This window comes from Tachyglossus aculeatus, chromosome X1, assembly GCF_015852505.1.
Source record: "Tachyglossus aculeatus isolate mTacAcu1 chromosome X1, mTacAcu1.pri, whole genome shotgun sequence".
NCBI lineage: Eukaryota > Metazoa > Chordata > Mammalia > Monotremata > Tachyglossidae > Tachyglossus > Tachyglossus aculeatus.
The window spans coordinates 99227660-99247046 of record NC_052101.1 but is presented as its reverse complement, the minus strand read 5'-3'; the positions used below and the strand labels follow the sequence as shown (position 1 = coordinate 99247046).

The following is a 19387-nucleotide window of genomic DNA, read 5'->3' as shown; positions in this document are numbered from 1 at the left end:
AAATGAAGCTTTCACTAGATTCACTACTTCTCTTTAAGGTGTATTTTCTTATTCTTTTATTGGCAAGAGCTAAGGGATATGTTCCATTTGCTATAATTGCTCACATCCTTCTATATGTTAGGGAACTTTGTCCATTTGAGGTTTGGGTTTTTTTCCAATTTTATTTTGTAATCATGACACACAGATTGTGCTCTTACTAAACTCCTGTAAATCCTGTTCTTAATAGATTTTGGCACAGATCTTCTATTAGGTATATATTTTCATTGAATATGTTTTGCAGTCTCACATTTGAGATCACTTTAGGGTAGAGGAATAACATGCAAAACACTTTTATTTCTCTGTATCAAGCTGAATGAGTGTGCCATATTTGATCAGGTACATCCACAAATTCATGGGGTACGGGGGAGAGACTCTTAACTTTTTGGAAAGCCATAACATATGAAAATGATATATTACTATATCTACTGAATAATTTACTCCCATGCGATGAATGAAAAATCATTACCTGTTTTAATATCTCTGTAGTATATCACACCTATAAAGTTCTGCACATAGTGAATTTTATGGAATGTGTCCACATTCTACTATGCATACTTATGCTTTTATCAAACTAATTTGAATCATGTAATAGGAAACCTTTGAAAAACTATTCCTTGTACATGTTCAGTAATCTGAAGTCCTCTTAGTGACTACGTAGGTCATTACAATACCAGTGTTTAATTTTATGTGAATAGCATGGCCTCTTTGAAATGTTTAGCAACTCACTTCTGCCACTACACATTTAATCACTCTTAGCTTGTGATTCACATATTTATTTTTTCATTTATTCTCATGTTGCTTGAAATGATTTTGCGATGTAGTGAATTCACACAACAAAATTTCTGAAAGCCCTATTCTTGCTCATTAAATTTCTGATACATTTTCACAATCTGTGCTGGTTGCTTCCTCCTTTCCTAATTCATTCATTTATTCAATCATATTTATTGAGTGTTTACTGTGTGCAGAGCACTATACTAAGCACTTGGGAAGTACAAATCGGCAACATATAGAGACGGTCTCTACCCAACAATGGGATCGCAATCTCCTTGCGCCGACACTCTCCCCTCTCCAGTCCATACCTCACTCTGTTGCCTGAATCATTTTGTCTTAAACATCATTTGGCACACATCTTTGACATCAAGCAGAAACTCCTGACCATTTAAAGTACTCAGTCAGCCATTTTCTTCTACTGTTCTTCTACTACACTTCAGCTTGCACTCTTCACTGTGCCTGATTCTCATCTTTCCCATGTCTGACCCCTTGTTTGTAACCTCTTTCGTGTGTGGAACTACCTCCCTCTTCAAGTCCACTAGATTAAAGCCCTCCCCATCTTCAAAGTCCATCAAAAACCCCACCTCCTCCATGAGGTCTTCCCCAATTGATTTTCTTTTCCCCAGGTATTATCGGCCCCACTACCACTTCAGCACCCCTGCCCCACCTCGGCATTTTGTCACTACCACCTACAGCACTTTGGCACATATCAGCTCACGTATTCTTCCTCCTCTCATTAAATAATAATGATGGTATTCGTTAAGCGCTTACTATGTGCAAAGCAATGTTCTAAGCGCTGGGGGGGATACAAGGTGATCAGGTTGTCCCATGTGGGGCTCACAGTCTTAATCCTCATTTTACTCATGAGGAAACTAAGGCAGAGAGAAGTTAAGTGACTTGCCCAAAGTCACACAGCTGACAAGTGGCAGAGACGGGATTAGAACCCATGACCTCTGACTCATAAGCCCGGGATCTTTCCACTGAGCCATGCGGAGTACATTGTCTATCTTCTCCATTAGATTGTAACCTCCTCAAAGGTAGGGGTTTTGTCCTCTACCTCTATTGTACTCTTCCAAGTACTTAGTACTTGGTTGGTTGAATGTTTGGTTGACTAGTGTAAGAATCTGCATCCTTGTGTTGTCCTGCTTATTTTTTTTCCCTCCTCAATGTCCCTCAGAAAGAAAATATAATTTTCAGGCATATTTAAAGTCGGTTTCTAACCAAAACTATCAAAGAAGAGGGGTGTTTTCATACATCAAGCTGTTCTTCAAGTAATTTGGTTGCCTGCTGTGATACAGTCGCATGGAAGAATTGATGGGTCTCACTGTAAACACTGTAAATTCTGAGAGGAAATATTCACTAGGGAAATTAGCTGGCAACTGTAGATGATTATTTTTAATTTCCTAATATCATCTCCAGTTAACTAATTGGACAGATAGCTTGACATATATAACCTGCCCATGAAGCTAGTTTAAGCAAGACATTTTCTGAAGTATTTTAGTGTGAAAGGATCCATGAATTGTAATTTAGATGGATTTTCCCAAATTTCAAGTGGATGGTTCCCTCGGCCTTGTTTGTATAAAATGTTTTCTTATGAGGAATCAGGTCTGCATCAGTGCCCAGAAATGAGGCCAGCCTTCTGATAAAATCCCAGTTTATCAGGAAAGGCGAGTTCCCCATTGGTTCTTCAGCAGCCCCTGGCAACCTTTAACATCATTGCTAGGGAGACTCTGATAAGGAGAAGTAGAAGAGAGAAACAGATCCTTCTCTCAGGCATGTTCACCCTTCTCTTCCCTCCTGCACATTATCTACCCTCTCCCCACCACACTAGTTCCCAAGAGTGCTTTCTGGCTTGACTTTCAAGGCAGCCACTGTGGGAAAGGTGGGAGTGGGGAAAGAGAGGAATTTTTTTTCAACTCAATTTATTTTGGTGTAGTATGGGCTGATTCAAAGTGATGAAAACTCTAGGCAGTACAGACCTCTTGTCACTGAATGAAATGCTGCAAGAAAGGGTGTTTTCATAATATGTCAAGGCTGGGACTAGAAATGCTTGGAGTTTCACAAGAGCATGTTACCAAAATATTCCCAGCCTAATCCTTTCAACTCAGTGAATGCTTTTAACTACCCAAGTGCCTAAGTTTCTAAATAAAAACAGAACTTGTTTTTAATGACTCCTTTCAGTCTCCAGACAGTTTACAAGAATGAGAATATGACACACATCACAACCATTATGCAGCAGGCAATAATAGCTCAAAGGAAATTTGGTGTGTTTTATCGACTGAGATGTGCTCTGTCCTGTGGGCTATTTAAAATCTTAGTAGAACCATGGGCCTGGAAGGGACTCCAAGAGGCTGAGTGCCTATTACAAATTCTCTTTTGATGATGACTGGTTTCCTTTCATGTCATCATGCTGCATAGGCCTCAAGTTTGAGTCTTCAAATCTTGTAGCCAAGAGAGATGAATGGTCCCAGTTAGATAGTAATGTCCTACATTCCAAATTGATTTATCTACCTCTAACTTTACACAGCTGCAGGGTTTTCTTTTCCAAATGCCTCCAGCTAATCATCAGCCAACTGATGGAAGATTTGTTTACAGAGGGTTCAGAAAGGGTATGGGACTCGTGTAATGGGGCAAAGGCAATGGTCTGCTGAAGGATGGAGGAAGAGAATACCCAAAGAGAAAGGAGTAGATGAATAGTGTAAGGTCTTTGAGAGTAGGGATGATTTCTACTTACTCTATTGTATGTCCCAGGCACTTGGCACAGTGCTCTGCATAAAGTAAGAGCTCAATAAATACCACTGAGGGATTGATTGGTGTTCACACAGGGCTCAGAGGGAGGAAGCTCTTCCTTTAGACTGTAAGCTCCTTGTGGGCAGGGAACATATCTATCAATTCTGTTGTACTGTACTCTTCCAAGTGCTTAGTACAGTGCTCTGCACATGGTAGGCACTCAATAAATGTGATTAATGGAGAGGAAGGAGAGTGGAAGATAAGGGAAAGAATCAGAGAGAACCAGAGAGCAAAGAGAGGAGAGCGAGGAAGAAAACCAAGAGAGGAAAGCAAAAAAGAGAGAGGCAGCAGTGACACAAAGACAGAAATACAAAGGGCAAAAAGGACATGGACATAAAGAAGCAGATCTTGAGGGTTTCACCCCCTTCACATTTGTGTCCAATCAATCAATTGATGGTATTTGAGTGATTAATGTGTGCACAACACTCTACTAACCATTTGGGAAAGTATAATACAGTAGGGTTGGTAGATGGGATTTCACCCTCTCCCACACTTCCCTCCCACTCCACCCCACACCCATCCTCCCTGAGTCCATTGTCAGATGTCGGACATGAGCCAGGCCATTGCTGAAGGGGAGCAACAGCCAGAATGCTGCAGGAGGGCATTCTGACTCCCAACAGCCTTCACAACCACTCATGTTTTATTGCAGGGAGGGGCAAGGAGCAGGCCAGCAGTCCCTTCCTTTCTCCTAGGGAAGGCAGCATGGCCTAAGGGCAAGAGCATGGGGTTGGGAGTCACAGGTCGTGGGTTCTAATCCTGGCTCCACCACTTGTGTGTGGTGTGACCTTGGGCAAATCACTTCACTTCTTGTGCCTTAGTAACCTCATCTGGAAAATGGGGATTGAGACTGTGAACCCCATATAGGACAGGGACTGTGTCCAACCTGATTACCTTGCATCTGCCCCAGTGTTTAGAAGAGTGCTTGGCACATATTAAGCCCTTAACAAATACCATCATTATTATTATTACTATCCGTTATCTATTATAATACCTGTATCCCCCTTTAGACTGTAAACTCCTCGTGGGCAAGGAACAGGGTCTATCAATTCTGTTGTATCGTACTCTCCCAAGCACTCAGTATAGTGCCTTGCACACAGTAAGTGCTCAATAATTACAATCAATTAATTGGTTGATAGATTAAGGGGATGAAAACAATATCATTGCACACTCCCTCCCTACACAGTCATCCATGAAGACTATTGTCCCTTTCCCTCTCCCCAGCTACCAAAATGGACACATATGCCTCCTCCTGAATATCATAGACACAATGAAGCAAAAACTTCAGAAAATTGTGGCACAATGATGGATAGCTAGAGGTAGCAGCAACACACAGGCCAGCTTGACATATGGCAATTAAAAATGAGATGACTTTCTTAGAGCAGAGCTGACAGATCGTGACACAAAGGGGAAGTAAACGGCCCCAGAATGTGCTAGTAGTAAAAGCAAGTCATCAAGGAATGATCCTTACCTACACACATGTAACCAATGATACGACTCTATTCATGGTCTTAGTGGCACAATACTCCAAAGAAAATCTTACAGTCAGTAGCATCATCTTCAAACCCAAAGGATCGCTATTCTTTACTACTCCAATGCTATTTCTTTAAAACTAATCCAAAGAACCCAGAATTAGCTTTCTACCCAAACTGAATGAAGTTCATTCACTCATTCATTGTCAGTCAATTGTGTTTATTGAGCGATTAGTGTGTGCAGAGCCCTGTACTAGGGGCTTGGAAAGTACAATAAGGCAACAGAGACAATCCCTACCCAATAACAGGCTCACAGTCTAGAAGGGGGGACAGACAACAAAACAGAACAAAACAAATAGGCATCAATAGCATCAATATAAATAGAATTATAGATGTATACACATCATTAATAAAATAAATACAATAATAATAATGATGGCTTTTGTTAAGTGCTTACTATATGCCAAGCACTGTTCTAAGTGCTGGGGGGATGCAAGGTAATCAGTTTGTCCCACATGGAGCTCACAGTCTTAATCCCCATTTTACAGATGAGGTAACTGAGGCCCAGAGAAGTTGTGACTTGCCCAAAGTCACACAGCAGACAAGCAGTAGAGCCGGGGTTAGACCCTATGACCTCTGACTCCCAAGCTTGTGCTCTTTCTACTCAGCCATGCTGCTTTTCTGGATGGGGAGGGGGGTAGAGCAAAGGTAGGGAGTCAGGGCAATGGGGAGGGAAGGAGGGGCAGAGGAAAAGCGGGGCTCAGAATGGGAAGGCCTCCTGGAGGAGGTAAACTTTCAGTAGGGCTTTTAAGGGAGGAAGTGTGCTAGTTTGGCAGATGTGAGGAGGGAAGGCATTCCAGGCCAGAGGTGGACGTGGGCCAGGGTCGACAGCAGAACAGGCGAGAACAGGGCACAGGGAGGAGGTTTGCACCAGAGGAGGGGAATGTGCAGTCTGGGCTGTAGAAGGAGAGAAGGGAGGTGAGATAAGCAGGGGCAAGGTGATGGAGGACTTTGAAGCCAATAGTAAGGAGTTTTTTCTTGATTTGAAGGTTGATAGGCAAACACTGGAGATTTTTGAGAAGGGAGGGTGAGATGCCCAGAGTGTTTCTATAAAAAGATAATCAGGGCAGCAGAATGAAATGTACACTGAAGTGGGGAGAAACAGGAGGTTGTGAGTTAAAAGCTAGGAACTTCTGAGCACCGTAAGAAAACAGGACTGGGAGTCAAGAGACCTGTGTGACTTTGGGAAAGTCACTTAACCTCTCTGTGTCTGTTTCTTCAACTGTACGATAAGGATTAAATGTCTGTTCTTTTTCACCCTTAGGCTGTGAGCACCATGTGGGGCAGGGACTGTCTGATGTGATTGCATTGTATCTACACCCAGTGCCTAGCACATAGTAAGAATTTAACAAATACAATTATTATTATTGAACCCTGACAATCCAGAAAACATCCTGCCACTTATACCTCCAAGTTACAATATGTTCCAATAAGCATTGTGTCTTAAAGTACCAGAAGAAGGAAACTCCAAGTCAGGTTAACACCAGGTATAGGTCTCCCCTCTTCAAGATTCATTCATTCAATTCATTCATTGTCGTATTTATTGAGTTCTTACTATGTGCAATCCTGGGGGCGGCGGGGCGGGGGGAAGACAGACATCAAAAAAGTAAACAGGCATCAATATAAATAAATAGATTTATAGATATATACATGATGAGTCCAACTTGAATAACTGAAACCAGAACTAGTGCAATTGGGGATTAAAATCTAGTTGTTGTTTTTTATGGTATTATTTAAGCACTTACTATGTTCTAAGCATTGGGGGAGATGCAAGGTAATTAGGCTGGACACATTACATGTCTCACATGGAACTCACAGTCTTAATCTGCATTTTATAAATGAGGTAACTGAGGCACAGAGAAGTTAAGCGACTTGCCCAAGGTAACACAGCAGACAAGTGGCACAGCCGGAACCTGAACCCAGGTCCTTCTCACTCCCAGGCCCGTGCTCTGTCTATCCGCCAAGCTAGCTCTCTTCCTCCCTTCAAGGCCCTGCTGAGAGCTCACCTCCTCCAGGAGGCCTTCCCAGACTGAGCCCCTTCCTTCCTCTCCCCCTCGTCCCCCTCTCCATCCCCCCCCATCTTACCTCCTTCCCTTCCCCACAGCACCTGTATATATGTATATATGTTTGTACATATTTATTACTCTATTTATTTTACTTGTACGTATCTATCCTATTTATTTTATTTTGTTAATATGTTTGGTCTTGTTCTCTGTCTCCCCCTTTTAGACTGTGAGCCCACTGTTGGGTAGGGACTGTCTCTATATGTTGCCAATTTGTACTTCCCAAGTGCTTAGTACAGTGCTCTGCACATAGTAAGCGCTCAATAAATACGATTGATGATGATGATGATGATGCTCCTCTAGTTAGAAAATGAAACATGCTCACCTGCCCTGAGCCCAAATAAAGTCATGAAACTAGCCTAAAAATAATAGTACATAGTGTCTCTCTCCTCTTAAATCCCCTTTTACTTGGATTTCCTGGGAATCTGGGGAAGGGGAGGACTGAGGTGTTTGTGGTTAACAGTGTCTTTTTAATTCATAATTGAATGATACGGGGAGTAGTAAAAGATGGGATAATAATGTCTTTGGATACATGCAGACAGGGTCAATGAAAATTCTGTGGATGAAATAGAATGTTTGGAATGTCATGGTTTCTGAAAAGCTGTTGCTAGCCTGCTTGAAAACTATTCAGACCCCATGATCTTATTTTTCTAATTTTCATGGAGCTGGTGCTTTTGAGCCTAGTATTACCGGAGACCAGCGAGGCATAGACTGTGAGCCCGTTGTTGTGTAGGGATTGTCTTTGTTGCTGAATTGTACTTTCCAATTGCTTAGTACAGTGCTCTGCACACAGTAAGCGCTCAATAAATACATTGAATGAATGAATGAATATTGTGCACGTAGGAAGGTGTAGCATCTGGAAAGTATGAGAATGCCAGTGCCTCTCTGGTAAATACAGCTTTTTAGATGACTTTAGGAGATGTAGGAAAGAAGACTGTGGGATGCATGGCTATGCCTTTCCCCAACTCTTACATTTTTCTCCGAGTACCTTATTTCTAAACAGGAAAGGGCTGGCAAATTTAGTATTTCTCATCAACTTTTTTTTTTACTGAAAGCAGCCTGTGGCAGAAGGGGATAATAGAGGCCAGCCAAATGGATGCCTGAGGCCCACTCTGCCATCGAGCTTGGCAGGAGATTTCTAATCCTGTAATGCATGGTTTTGGTTTTGGGGAGTGTGGAGATAGTAGCTAGTCATTGCTCTCTCATGCATCATGAAGGTCCCATTAGTGTATGTCCATAGAGTCTACCTTCCAAGCTGAGCAAGCGGCCAAGGCTTTTGACCTTCCTTGACATTTTGATTCTTTCAGTTTTCGTACCATCCTTTCGTCTGAGCTTTACTTCTTTCTGGAGGAAAGGTCAGCTTTCTAACATCAAGCTTGGGTTAAGTTATAGCTCTATTGATTTGCACAAACTTATCTTTGCCAAAGATTCCAGTGGATTTTAAGGACATCGCCTCAATTTTGAGAGGGAAGAATTGGGTAAGAGCCAGGGGGACCAATTCATTTAGACCTACGGAAGGTAAAGCTTTGTGCCGCATTATCCCAGGGGCTGCTATGAATCAAAGCTCTCTATGACATGTGGCTGGCTAGAAGGACTGACCCCCAACTCAATCAATCAATCAATCGTATTTACTGAGCGCTTACTGTGTGCAGAGCACTGTACTAACCACTTGGGAAGTACAAGTTGGCAACTCAACTTCATGGCATTTCAAAAACACTTTAAATTTGTGGATCCTACCCGTTTTTCCTCAGAAATTACACTGGACCATCAATGACTTGCAATACTGGCTGTTTCTCAAAAAAAAAAAAAACAAAAAACAACCAAAAACCAAGGGCTATAGTTTGATTTTTGGAAACTGACCTGCCATGATAAACAAGACCATATCCTGACCTTAACGGGCTCACTAGGGCCTACAAAACAATGAATACATTTTATGCTGCCTTCCATTTATCTTTGGGTTCATCTCCATGGAAATTTTCACTGAACTATTGGCATCATGGGGAGAATATATTGAGCTCTGACTGTGCGTGGAGCACTGGATGAGGCATTGATGTATAGCCTAGTGCTATAGGGAGCACCAGGAGGAGGTAGGGATTACTGAGAGGGTAAAAAGAGGCCATGGTAAAAGCAGGCAGAATAATGGAATTTTGGGAGTCCTGGTGCTGGTATGGATGTAGGTAATGGAACACGGGGCCTTTCTGCAGCCACTAGATGTTGCCTCTGTTTGGTTACTGTGTGGCAGCAAAAACCCTGGTCAAGAACTCCGTGTTATAGTCCTATTGTTATGGCTGTAATTTTGTTTTAGGAAGTAGTGGGAGTATAGGATTTCCAAAGCAAACTTTCTTGCTGCACCTTTCATCTACATGCAGTACTCCACAATGCTTTTCCAACTGCTTGGGTAATCATGCAGCTGCTATAAATTGATTAACCAGTTACTTTTAATTGTGACTGTGGTTGAATAAAGTTGGTACAGCATCCATTTCTACAGGCCCTGTCCTAGCCCTCTCTGTGCTGTTTTGCATGTAGCTTATCGATTTATTTGCTATTCATTCATTCAATCGTATTTATTAAATGTTCAGTGTGTGCAAAGCACTGTACTAAAAGCACTTGGAAAAGTACAATACAGCAATAAAGAGTGACAAGCCCCGCCCACAACGAGCTCACAGTATAGAGAGGGGGAGACAGACATCAATACAAATAAACAGATATCAATACAAATAAATATGATTACAGATATATACATAAGTGTTGTGGGGCTGGGAAAGGGGAGAAAGTCAGGGTGACACAGAAGGGGGTGGGAGAAGAGGAAAAGTGTGGCTTATTCTGGGAAGGCGTCTTGGAGGAGATGTGCCTTCAGTAAGGCTTTGAAGGGGAGAAGAGTAATTGTCTGGCAGATTGGAGGAGGGAGGACGTTCCAGGCCAGAGGTAGGTCGTGGACCACTGGTCAATAGTGAGATGAGCAAGATTGAGGCACAGTGGGAAGTTTAGCACCAGAAGAGTGAAGTATGCAGACTAGGTTGTAGAATGAGGGAACCGAGGTGAAATAGGAGGGGGGAAAGGTGATGGAGTGCTTAGAAACCAATGGTGAGAAGTTTTTGTTTTATACAGAGGTGGGTAGGCAACCAATGGAGATTTTTGAGGAGGGCAGTGACATGTCCTCTACGTTTCTGTAGAAGATGATTCGGGCAGTGGAGTGAAGTTTGGACTGGAGTGGGGAGAGGCAGGAGGTTGGGAGGTCAGCAATGAGGCTGACCTAGTAATCCAGGCTGGAGAAGATGTGTGATTACATTAACGTGGTAGCAGTTTGGATGGAGAGGAAAGACCAGATTTTAGCAACGTTGTAAAGGTAGGATCGACAGGATTAGGTGATGGATTGAATATCGGGGTTGAATGAAACAGAGGAGTCAAGGATAACACCAAGGTTGCGGGCTTGTGAGACGGGAAGGATAGTTGTGCCATCTACAGGCACAGGAAAATGTGGGAGAGGAGAGTGTTTGGGTGGGAAGATAAAGAGCTCTGTCCCCTTCTAGTCAGAGAGACCATTGTTGGGTAGGGATTGTCTCTATCTGTTGCCAAATTGTACTTTTCAAGCACTTAGTACAGTGCTCTGCACACAGTAAGCGCTCAATAAATATGATTGATTTTAGACAAGTAGTCTACTTGTATACTTGTTTTGTTTTGTTGTCTGTCTCCCCCTTCTAGACTGTGAGCCCGTTGTTGGGTAGGGACCGTCTCTATATGTTGCTGACTTGTACCTCCCAAGTGTTTAGTACAGTGCTCTGCACACAGTAAGTACTCAATAAATACGATTGAATGAATGAATGACGTTACATTTGAGGTGATGGAAGGGCATGCAAGTAGAGATGTCTTGTACGCAGGGGGAGACATGAGCCTGGAGAGAGGTAGAGAGAACAGGGGAGATGTAGATTTGGGTATCATCTGCATAGAGATGGTAGTTGAAGCTGTGGGAGTGAATGAGTTCTCCAAGGGAATGAGTGTAGATGGAAGGGGACTGAGAACTGAACCTTGAGGGACCTCCATAGTTAGGGGGTTGGAGGCAGAGGAGGAGCCCATGAAGAATAGAGAAGCAGCGTGGCTCAGTGGAAAGAGCCCGGGCTTTGGAGTCAGAGGTCACGGGTTCAAACCCCTGCTCCGCCTCTTGTCAGCTGTGTGACTTTGGGCAAGTCACTTCACTTCTCTGGGCCTCAGTTACCTCAACTGTAAAATGGGGATGAAGATTGTGAGCCCCACATGGGACAATCTGATCGCCTTGTATCCTCCCCAACGCTTAGAACAGTGCTTTGCACATAGTAAGCGCTTAACAAATACTAAAATTATTATTATTATTATTAATGAATGGCCAGAGAGATAAGAGGAGGACCAGGAGAGGGCAGAGTCAGTGAAACCAGGGTTGAATAACATTTCCAGGAAAAGGGGGTGGTCCACAGTGTCAAAGGCAGCTGAAAGGTCGAGGAGGACTAGGATGGAATAGAAGCTGTTGGATTTGTCAAGAAGGAGATTATCAGTGACCTTTGAGAGGGTGGTTTCAGAGGAGTAAAGGGGACAGAAGCCAGTTTGGAGGGGATCCAGGAGGGAATTGGAGGAGAGGAATTTGAGACAGCAGTTGTAGACGACTCCTCAAGGAGTTTGTAGAGGAAGGGTAGGAGGGAGATTGGGTGATAACTGGAGGGAGCTGTGGGGTCGAGGGAGGGTCTTTTTAGGATGGGCATGTTTGAAGGCAGTGGAAGAAGCCATTGGAGAGTGAACGGTTGAAGATGGCTGTTCTGCCCTGACACACTCACCTCACATTTTGGATTCCTCTCATTCTGGGCAACAATCAGTTAATCAGTGGTATTTATTGAGTGCTTGGGAAAGTACACTAGAGTTAGATGATGATCCCTGACCTCAAGAAATTTTCATTCTAGCAACTCAGCCAGATTTTTGCCGGTAGGAGAGCCCTTTTCTTGTCTTACACTGTCAAGTTGTCTCCTGCCCATGGTGATTCCATGGACATGTCTCTCCTAGAATGCCCCACCTCCATCTGTAATCGTTCTGGTAGTGTATCCATAGAGTTTTCTAGGTAAAAATATGGAAGTGGTTTACCATTGCCTTCTTCCACGCAGTAAACTTGAATCTCTGCCCTTTACTCTCTCCCAGGCTGCTACTACCCAAAACAGGAGAGCTTTGACTTGTAGAGATTGCCTTCCACTTGCTAGCCACTGCCCAAGCTAGGAATGGAATGCGTATGCCTTTGTTTGACTCTCCCTCCCATATCCGAGACTGGTAAAGTACTGGAAATTCTCCAGGAGCAATCCTGAGAGGGTGGAGAGCCTCTGACCTCTCCCTTAAAGACTTTCCCAAGGCCTCTGTCACCAAATCCTGCCTCTGACCAGCTGCTAATTCCATCACTTTGCTTTCCGCAAAACTCAGATCCCCACTCCCCGCCAGCCCCTGAAGCAGTTTCTCAAATTGGATATGCAGGGTGGAGTTTTCTTCCATTGTTGGCATAAAGGCTCACAGAATTCTGCTTTTTGTCTTCAACAGTAATCAATTGATGGTATTTATTGAGTGCTTACTCTGGGCAAAGCACTTGGGAGGGTACAATACAATAGTTGGTAGCTGGGATTGCTGCCCTCAAGGAGCTTACAATCTAGTGCAGACAGACCTTAATGGGTACAATTCTATTGAAAAAAACCTCAGTGCTCGGCACATAGTGAGCACTTCCAAATACCACAATTATTATTATCTGGTGAGTCCATTCCACAGTTGGAGACTGACTTTGGAATTGACAGGCAGCTCAGATTATAACTTTTGGTATGAATGTCCCATTCACTCTACCTGGGCTGGCAATCTCTAATCCTAAACCTAATCATCAAGGCAAAGGTTCACTCTTATCTGGGAAGAAGAAGGGATAGTTGCCTGGAAATGATTCCCTGACCTATGATCAGACTTTGGGAAATTTTTCCAGCCCCCTTCAAGTGAAACTCTATTCAGCCTCCAGTGTCTGCAGGTGGCTAAAACAGGCAATGATGGGATGGAGGGGATTGAAACTAGAATTGATGTCAGCAGGATAACAGCTCATGACAGCTTCCCTCCACACCGGGCTGTCCTGGAGCCAAATGAATCATCCACCCCAGAATGAGAGACAAATAAACCTGCATAGCACTGCTACTAGAAATGCATCAACTTATTGATGTACACATATTCTGTAAAATGAGAGGTTTCAGATTTAGCCATTGATCAGAAATTTGTCATGGCCACATTAATGTATTAGAGGGCGGCTGAGGTTACTTTGACTATTTATCACTAACATAGTATTTTCCATTTTCAAGGTGCATTGTAATCATTTTTGTTAGTTGTGACCATGATGTCAATGCCTCAGATTTCATTTTGAAATTGACGCTAGTGGACTACACCAATTTTTCGTGGTTGACATTGCATTAGTGATTTAGCCATAAAACCTTTTAGGTTGAGGAAGATATGCTCTTTTGTTTTGTCCCGTATCTTTTTTTATTGTCATGAAAAAACACATTGTAATCTTAAAATAAAAACTACAAATGATATCTCTATTTTCAGATGTTCCCGTAAAGCCCTACATGAGTTGACCTTTCAATTCCATTCTATTTAGGGTTTGATACATACTTTACATCCCGGACCCTTGAGAATAACAGAAGAAATGTGTGGTTTGCAGAATATTGGGAGGAAAACTTCAATTGCAAGTTGACGATTAGTGGGTCAAAAAAAGAAGACACGGATCGCAAATGCACAGGTAATTGGATTCTCTTTGTCCTTCTCATGTTACTCTACGTGGCCTGCATTGAAATGTCTGAATAGCTGACAGAAGGAAGCTTGGCTGGAGGTAAATTGAAATAATAAATTGAATTTTACTAGATTGTTCAGAAAATAGGACAGGAACATAAGTCTTGAATGCCAAGAGAAATAGACAAAAATATATTCTTTTCTGTCTGTCCATCTAACAGTAATTTAAATCTTCTATTGATTCCATGAATTCAGAAGAGGTCATCTGGCTTTGAAAGCTTTTTTTAAAAGAAAATCCTGATAAACATTAGCTCATGTTCTAGCCAAGAAGATGGAGTTTTTTGCACCTCAGCTCAAGTATCTGGCAAAACCACATTAGAAACTGATTTGTCAAGAGCCCAGGCTTGGGAGTCGGAGGTCATGGGTTCTAATGCCGGCTCTGCCGCTTGTCTGCTGTGTGACCTTGGGCAGGTCACTTTGTTTCTCTGTGCCTCAGTTCCCTCATCTGTGAAATGGGGATGAAGACTGTGAGCCCCTCGTGAGACAACCTGATTACCTTGTGTCTACCCCAGCACTTGAAACAGTGCTTGGCACATAGCAAGCGCTTAACAAATCCTATCATTACTATTATTATTATTAAAATGGGGATGAAGACTGTGAGCCCCACGCGGAGCAACCTGAAGACCTTGTATCTACCCCAGCGCTTAACAAATACCATTATTATTATCATTTAATATTCTTGGCAAGGTTTTAGTGTTAAGGCAAAGTGTTGTCATTCACTGCACCCATAATTCCATATGACTAAGTAGGCCCTGAGTGCAATGAACCATCCTGAATTTAAAATGTATTTTCAAGTCCACATTTGGCTTTACATGTAATTTTGCTTAAATATTTCAAAATAACCTGTGAACGACATTCAGTGCAAGGTATCCTCTCCTCTGCACTCTCACATTTCCTTCTGCCTTCATGATATCTCTATTTGGATGGCCCGATGACACTTCAAACTTAAAATGTACAAAACAGAACTCCTCAAATCTTCCCACCCAAACCTTGTCTTGTCCCCTAACTTTCCCATCACTGTAGAAAAAACCACCATCCTCCCTGTCTCATAAGCCCGTAACCTTGGCATTATCTCTCTCATTAAACCCATATATACAATCTGTCACCAAATCTTGTCAGTTCAACTTTCACAACATCACTAAAATCCACCCTTTCCCCACCATCCAAACTGCTACCAGATTAATCCAAGCACTTATCCTATCCCTCTTTGATTACCACATCAGCCTCTTTGCTGACTCAGTCTCTACTCACTACAATCCATATTTTATTCTACTGCCCAGATCATTTTTCTACAAGAACGTTCAGTTCATATCTCCGCACTCCTCAGTATCCTCTCGTGGTTGCCCATCCACCTCTGCATCACACAGAAATTCCTAACCATAGGCTTTAAAGCACTCCATCACCTTGACCCCCCTACCTTACCTCCCTGATTTCTTAATAAAACCCAGCCCACCCTTTCTCTCTTCTAGTGCCAACCTACTAGCTGTACTTCAGTCTCATCTATCTCACCACCAACCTTTCACCTAGATCCTGCCTCTGGCTTGGAATTCCCTCCCGCTTCATATCTGACAACAATTGTTCTTCCCACATTCAAAGTCTTGTTAAGAGCATATCTCTTCAAAGAGACATTTCCCGACTAATCCCTCATTTCCTCTTCTCCTACTCCTTTCTGTGTTACCCTTGCACTTGGACTTGCACCCTGCATTCATCCCTCCCTTAGCCCCACAACAATTATGTAAATATCCATAATTTATATTAATGTCTGTATCCTACTCTAGACTGCAAACTTGTTGTGGGCAGGAGACGTTTCTAACAACTCTATTGTTTTGTACTCTCCCAAGTGCTTAGAACATTCAGAATGTGCTCAATAAATATGATTGATTGATTACCATTGGATAGCTCAAGGAACTAATTGGTCATTTTTAGCCAGTGTTGTTAAGATCGTTTATTTTCTACACTAGGCTTCCATTTTGGTGACTGTTCTGATGCTTCTTCACATATATATTTGTCTATTTTTTCCAATTTTTGACCATTACTAAAGATAAGCATCTAATGAACCTAAAAATTCAAAATGGCATCTTTTGACAATTGGTGAACCGACACCATTTTATCATTATGACTGTTTCCTTTTCATTTGCTGCTTCATCTACAACATTTCCTGGATCTGCACTTTCACAGCACTTGACATACCTGGCTTGACTGACGACCTCACCTCCCATCTCTCCCCACTCCAGTCTGACTTCACTCTGCTTCCCAGATCATTTTTTGTAAAAAAAAAAAAAAAAAAAAAAAAAGTAAAAAGTTCAGTTCATGCCTCCCCACTCCTCAACATCCTCCAGTGGTTGCCCACCCACCTCCACATCAAACGGAAACTGTAAACATCAGCTTTAAAGCACTCACTCACCTTGCCCCCTCCTACCTCACCTTGCTGATTTCCTACTATAACCCAGCATTCTCTCTTTGTTCCTCTAATACCAACCTACTCAACATACCTTATCCTTGTCTATATCACTGCTGACCCCTTGTCCAAGTCCTTCCTCTTTCCTGCAACTCTCTCTCCTTTCATTGCCAACAGACCATCACTCTACCAATCTATCAATCATATTTATTGAGTGCTCACTGTGTGAAGAGCACTGTAGTAAGCACTTGGGAGAGTATAACAGATTTCATAGACATATTCCCTGGCCATAAGGAGCTTACTAACTAGAAGGAAAATGAAAATTCGTTTTTCTCCACATTGGGAAATTGAACCCCAGTCTCTCTGCTACAAGTTAACCAGGCTGGATACAGTCCCTGTTCCACATAGGGCTCATAGTCCAAGAAGAAGGAAGAACAGGTATTGAATCTCCATTTTATAGTTGAGGAAACTGAGGCACAGACAATTTAAGTGGCCTGCTCAAGGTTGCACAGCAGTCAAATGGAGTGGAATTAGAGAAGCAGCGTGGCTCAGTGGAAAGAGCCCGAGCTTTGGAGTCAGAAGTCATGGGTTCAAATCCCAGCTCTGCCAATTGTCAGCTGTGTGACTTTGGGCAAGTCACTTAACTTCTCTGTGCCTCAGTGACCTCATCTGTAAAATAGGGATTAAGACTGTGAGCCCCACATGGGACAACCTTGATTACCTTGTATTCCCCCCCGCCCCAGTGTTTAGAACAGTGCTTGGCACATAGTAAGTGCTTAACAAATACCAACATCATTATTATTATTATTATTATTATTATTATTATTATTATTATTATTGTTATTACCCAGGTCTTTCTGACTCCCAGGCTTGTGTCCTTTCCAGTAGGCCATGGTGCTTCTCATGATTGATTGTTTTGACTTCTTCCTCCTCACTGCTTCCCGTCTCTTTTTGCTCCAGTCCGTACTTCACTCTGCTGCCAGATCACTTTTCTAAAGCACCATGCACATATGACTCCACACTCCCCATGCCAAGAATACCTTTAATGGTTGTCCCTCCCTGACCATCAGCTTTAAAGTGCTCACTCAGCTTTCTCCTACATCTTCCTGCTCTTCGGTTCTGTCAAGTTAACCTGTTCTTCATTCTCCTGCTCACGCTCCCCTTCCTGTCTGGAACATCCTTCCTCTTCACATTCAGCAGACTATCGCTCTATCCATCTTCAAAGCCCTTCCGAAGCATATCTCCTCGAAGAGGCCCTCCATGATTACTCTTTACTCTCCCCAGGCTATATCTCCCACCTGCCACTTCAGCTCTTATGATCTCCCAACAGACACTTCTGGTGGCTCAGAAGCCAAAGCCGTGTACTTACAATTGCTCATAGGACTTAGGTATTTATTTCACATACCCTGTTGTTTAAGCACCAACTCATGTACTTCTTCCTCCTATCTGTGAATTATTTAAATGTCTGTCTCTTTTGCTGGACTATACCTAGATTGTGAGCCTGCTGTTGGGTAGGGACCGTCTTTATATGTCACCAGCTTGTACTTCCCAAGCGCTTAGTACGGTGCTCTGCACACAGTAAGCGCTCAATAAATACGATTGAATGAATGAATGAATGAATTGAATTGAATTAGACTGTGAGGCCCATGTGGTATAGGGACTACATCCAACCTGATTATCTTCAATTTACCCCAGCACTTAGTACAGTGCTTGACACATATTAAGTGATTAATAAATACCACATTGCCATCATCGCTATTATTATTATTGGGATCGTACCTATTTACTGTACTTTTCCAAGGGTTTAGAACAGTACACAAAGTAGGTGCCCAATAAAACCTATGACCGACTAGAGGAGATGTAGACCTCAATTTAGGGGATGTTAAATGCTGAGAGTTAATTTCTAGTCTACTCTCTCCTCTTCCTATGTTAGCCATTATGGATTGATTCAACTTCTAAAGGTGTTCAATGCAATTTCCATAACCAAAAGCAACAAAAATGAAATATTTCAAGTGCCAGTGGTAGAATTTAGTTGCATTTTGTCTTTCATGTTTCTGTTTCCAAGACAAATACTCTCAATTCCAAGAACATGATAAGCATGAAAAAAGACGGATTGTCAGACAGAACGAAGACCAAATGCAGATTTTCTTACAGGATGTTTGCACTTTAGTCCTAGCAATACTCCGATTGAATACTTGACTTTTAAACAATCACATTCTTTTTATAATGGTATTTGTTAAGCACTTACTATATGCCAGTCACTTTACGAAGCACTGGGGTAGATACAAGCTAGTCAGGTTGGACGCAGCCCCTGTCCCACATGTGGCTCAGTCATTATCCCCATTTTACAGATGTGAGGCACAGAGAAATTAAGTGACTTCCCCTCGGTCACTCACCAGGCAACGGCAGAGCCAGGATTAGAAAACAGGTCCGTCTGACTCCCAAGCCCATAATCTGTCCACTGGGCCATAGTACAATCATGTTGAATATTTTCATAATGGCCATAGGAAGACCATGGGGCCTCCTTGAAAAAGCACAGATCTATGAATGGAAGATTTGGGTTCTAGTCTCAACTTTACCACAAGCCAACTATTGTGAACTCTGACAGGTCACTTAGCCTCTCCGTGCCTCAATTTCTTCATCTGTATAATGGGGAACATGTTACATGCTTCACTCTACTTCCCAGGGAAATTGTGAGTATAATGATATAATAATTATGCTACTTGTTAAGCACTTACTATGTGTCAAGCACTGTTCTAAGTGCTGGAGTAGATATAAATTAAGCAGGTTGGACACAGTCCCTGTCCCATATGGGGCTCACACTCTTAAACCCCATTTTACAGATGAGATAACTGAGGCCCAGAGAAGTTAAGTGACTTACCCCAGGTCACATTGTGACTTAATGGATAGAGTACAGTCTTGGGAGTCAAAAGGACCTGGGTTCTAATCCCAGCTCCGCCATTTGTCTACTTTATGAC

General features: G+C 42.5%; 1 protein-coding gene across 4 annotated transcripts in view; it reads left to right on the top strand.

Moving 5' to 3' along the window:
• Positions 1-19387, top strand: part of GRM7 (glutamate metabotropic receptor 7) — an 808167-nt gene that overhangs the window by 445484 nt on the left and 343296 nt on the right. For all 4 annotated transcript variants that reach the window (XM_038740578.1, XM_038740577.1, XM_038740576.1 and 1 more), the window contains exon 5: positions 13821-13961. In XM_038740578.1, the coding sequence (XP_038596506.1) occupies positions 13821-13961 (141 nt within the window). The remainder of the gene's footprint in view (positions 1-13820; positions 13962-19387) is intronic.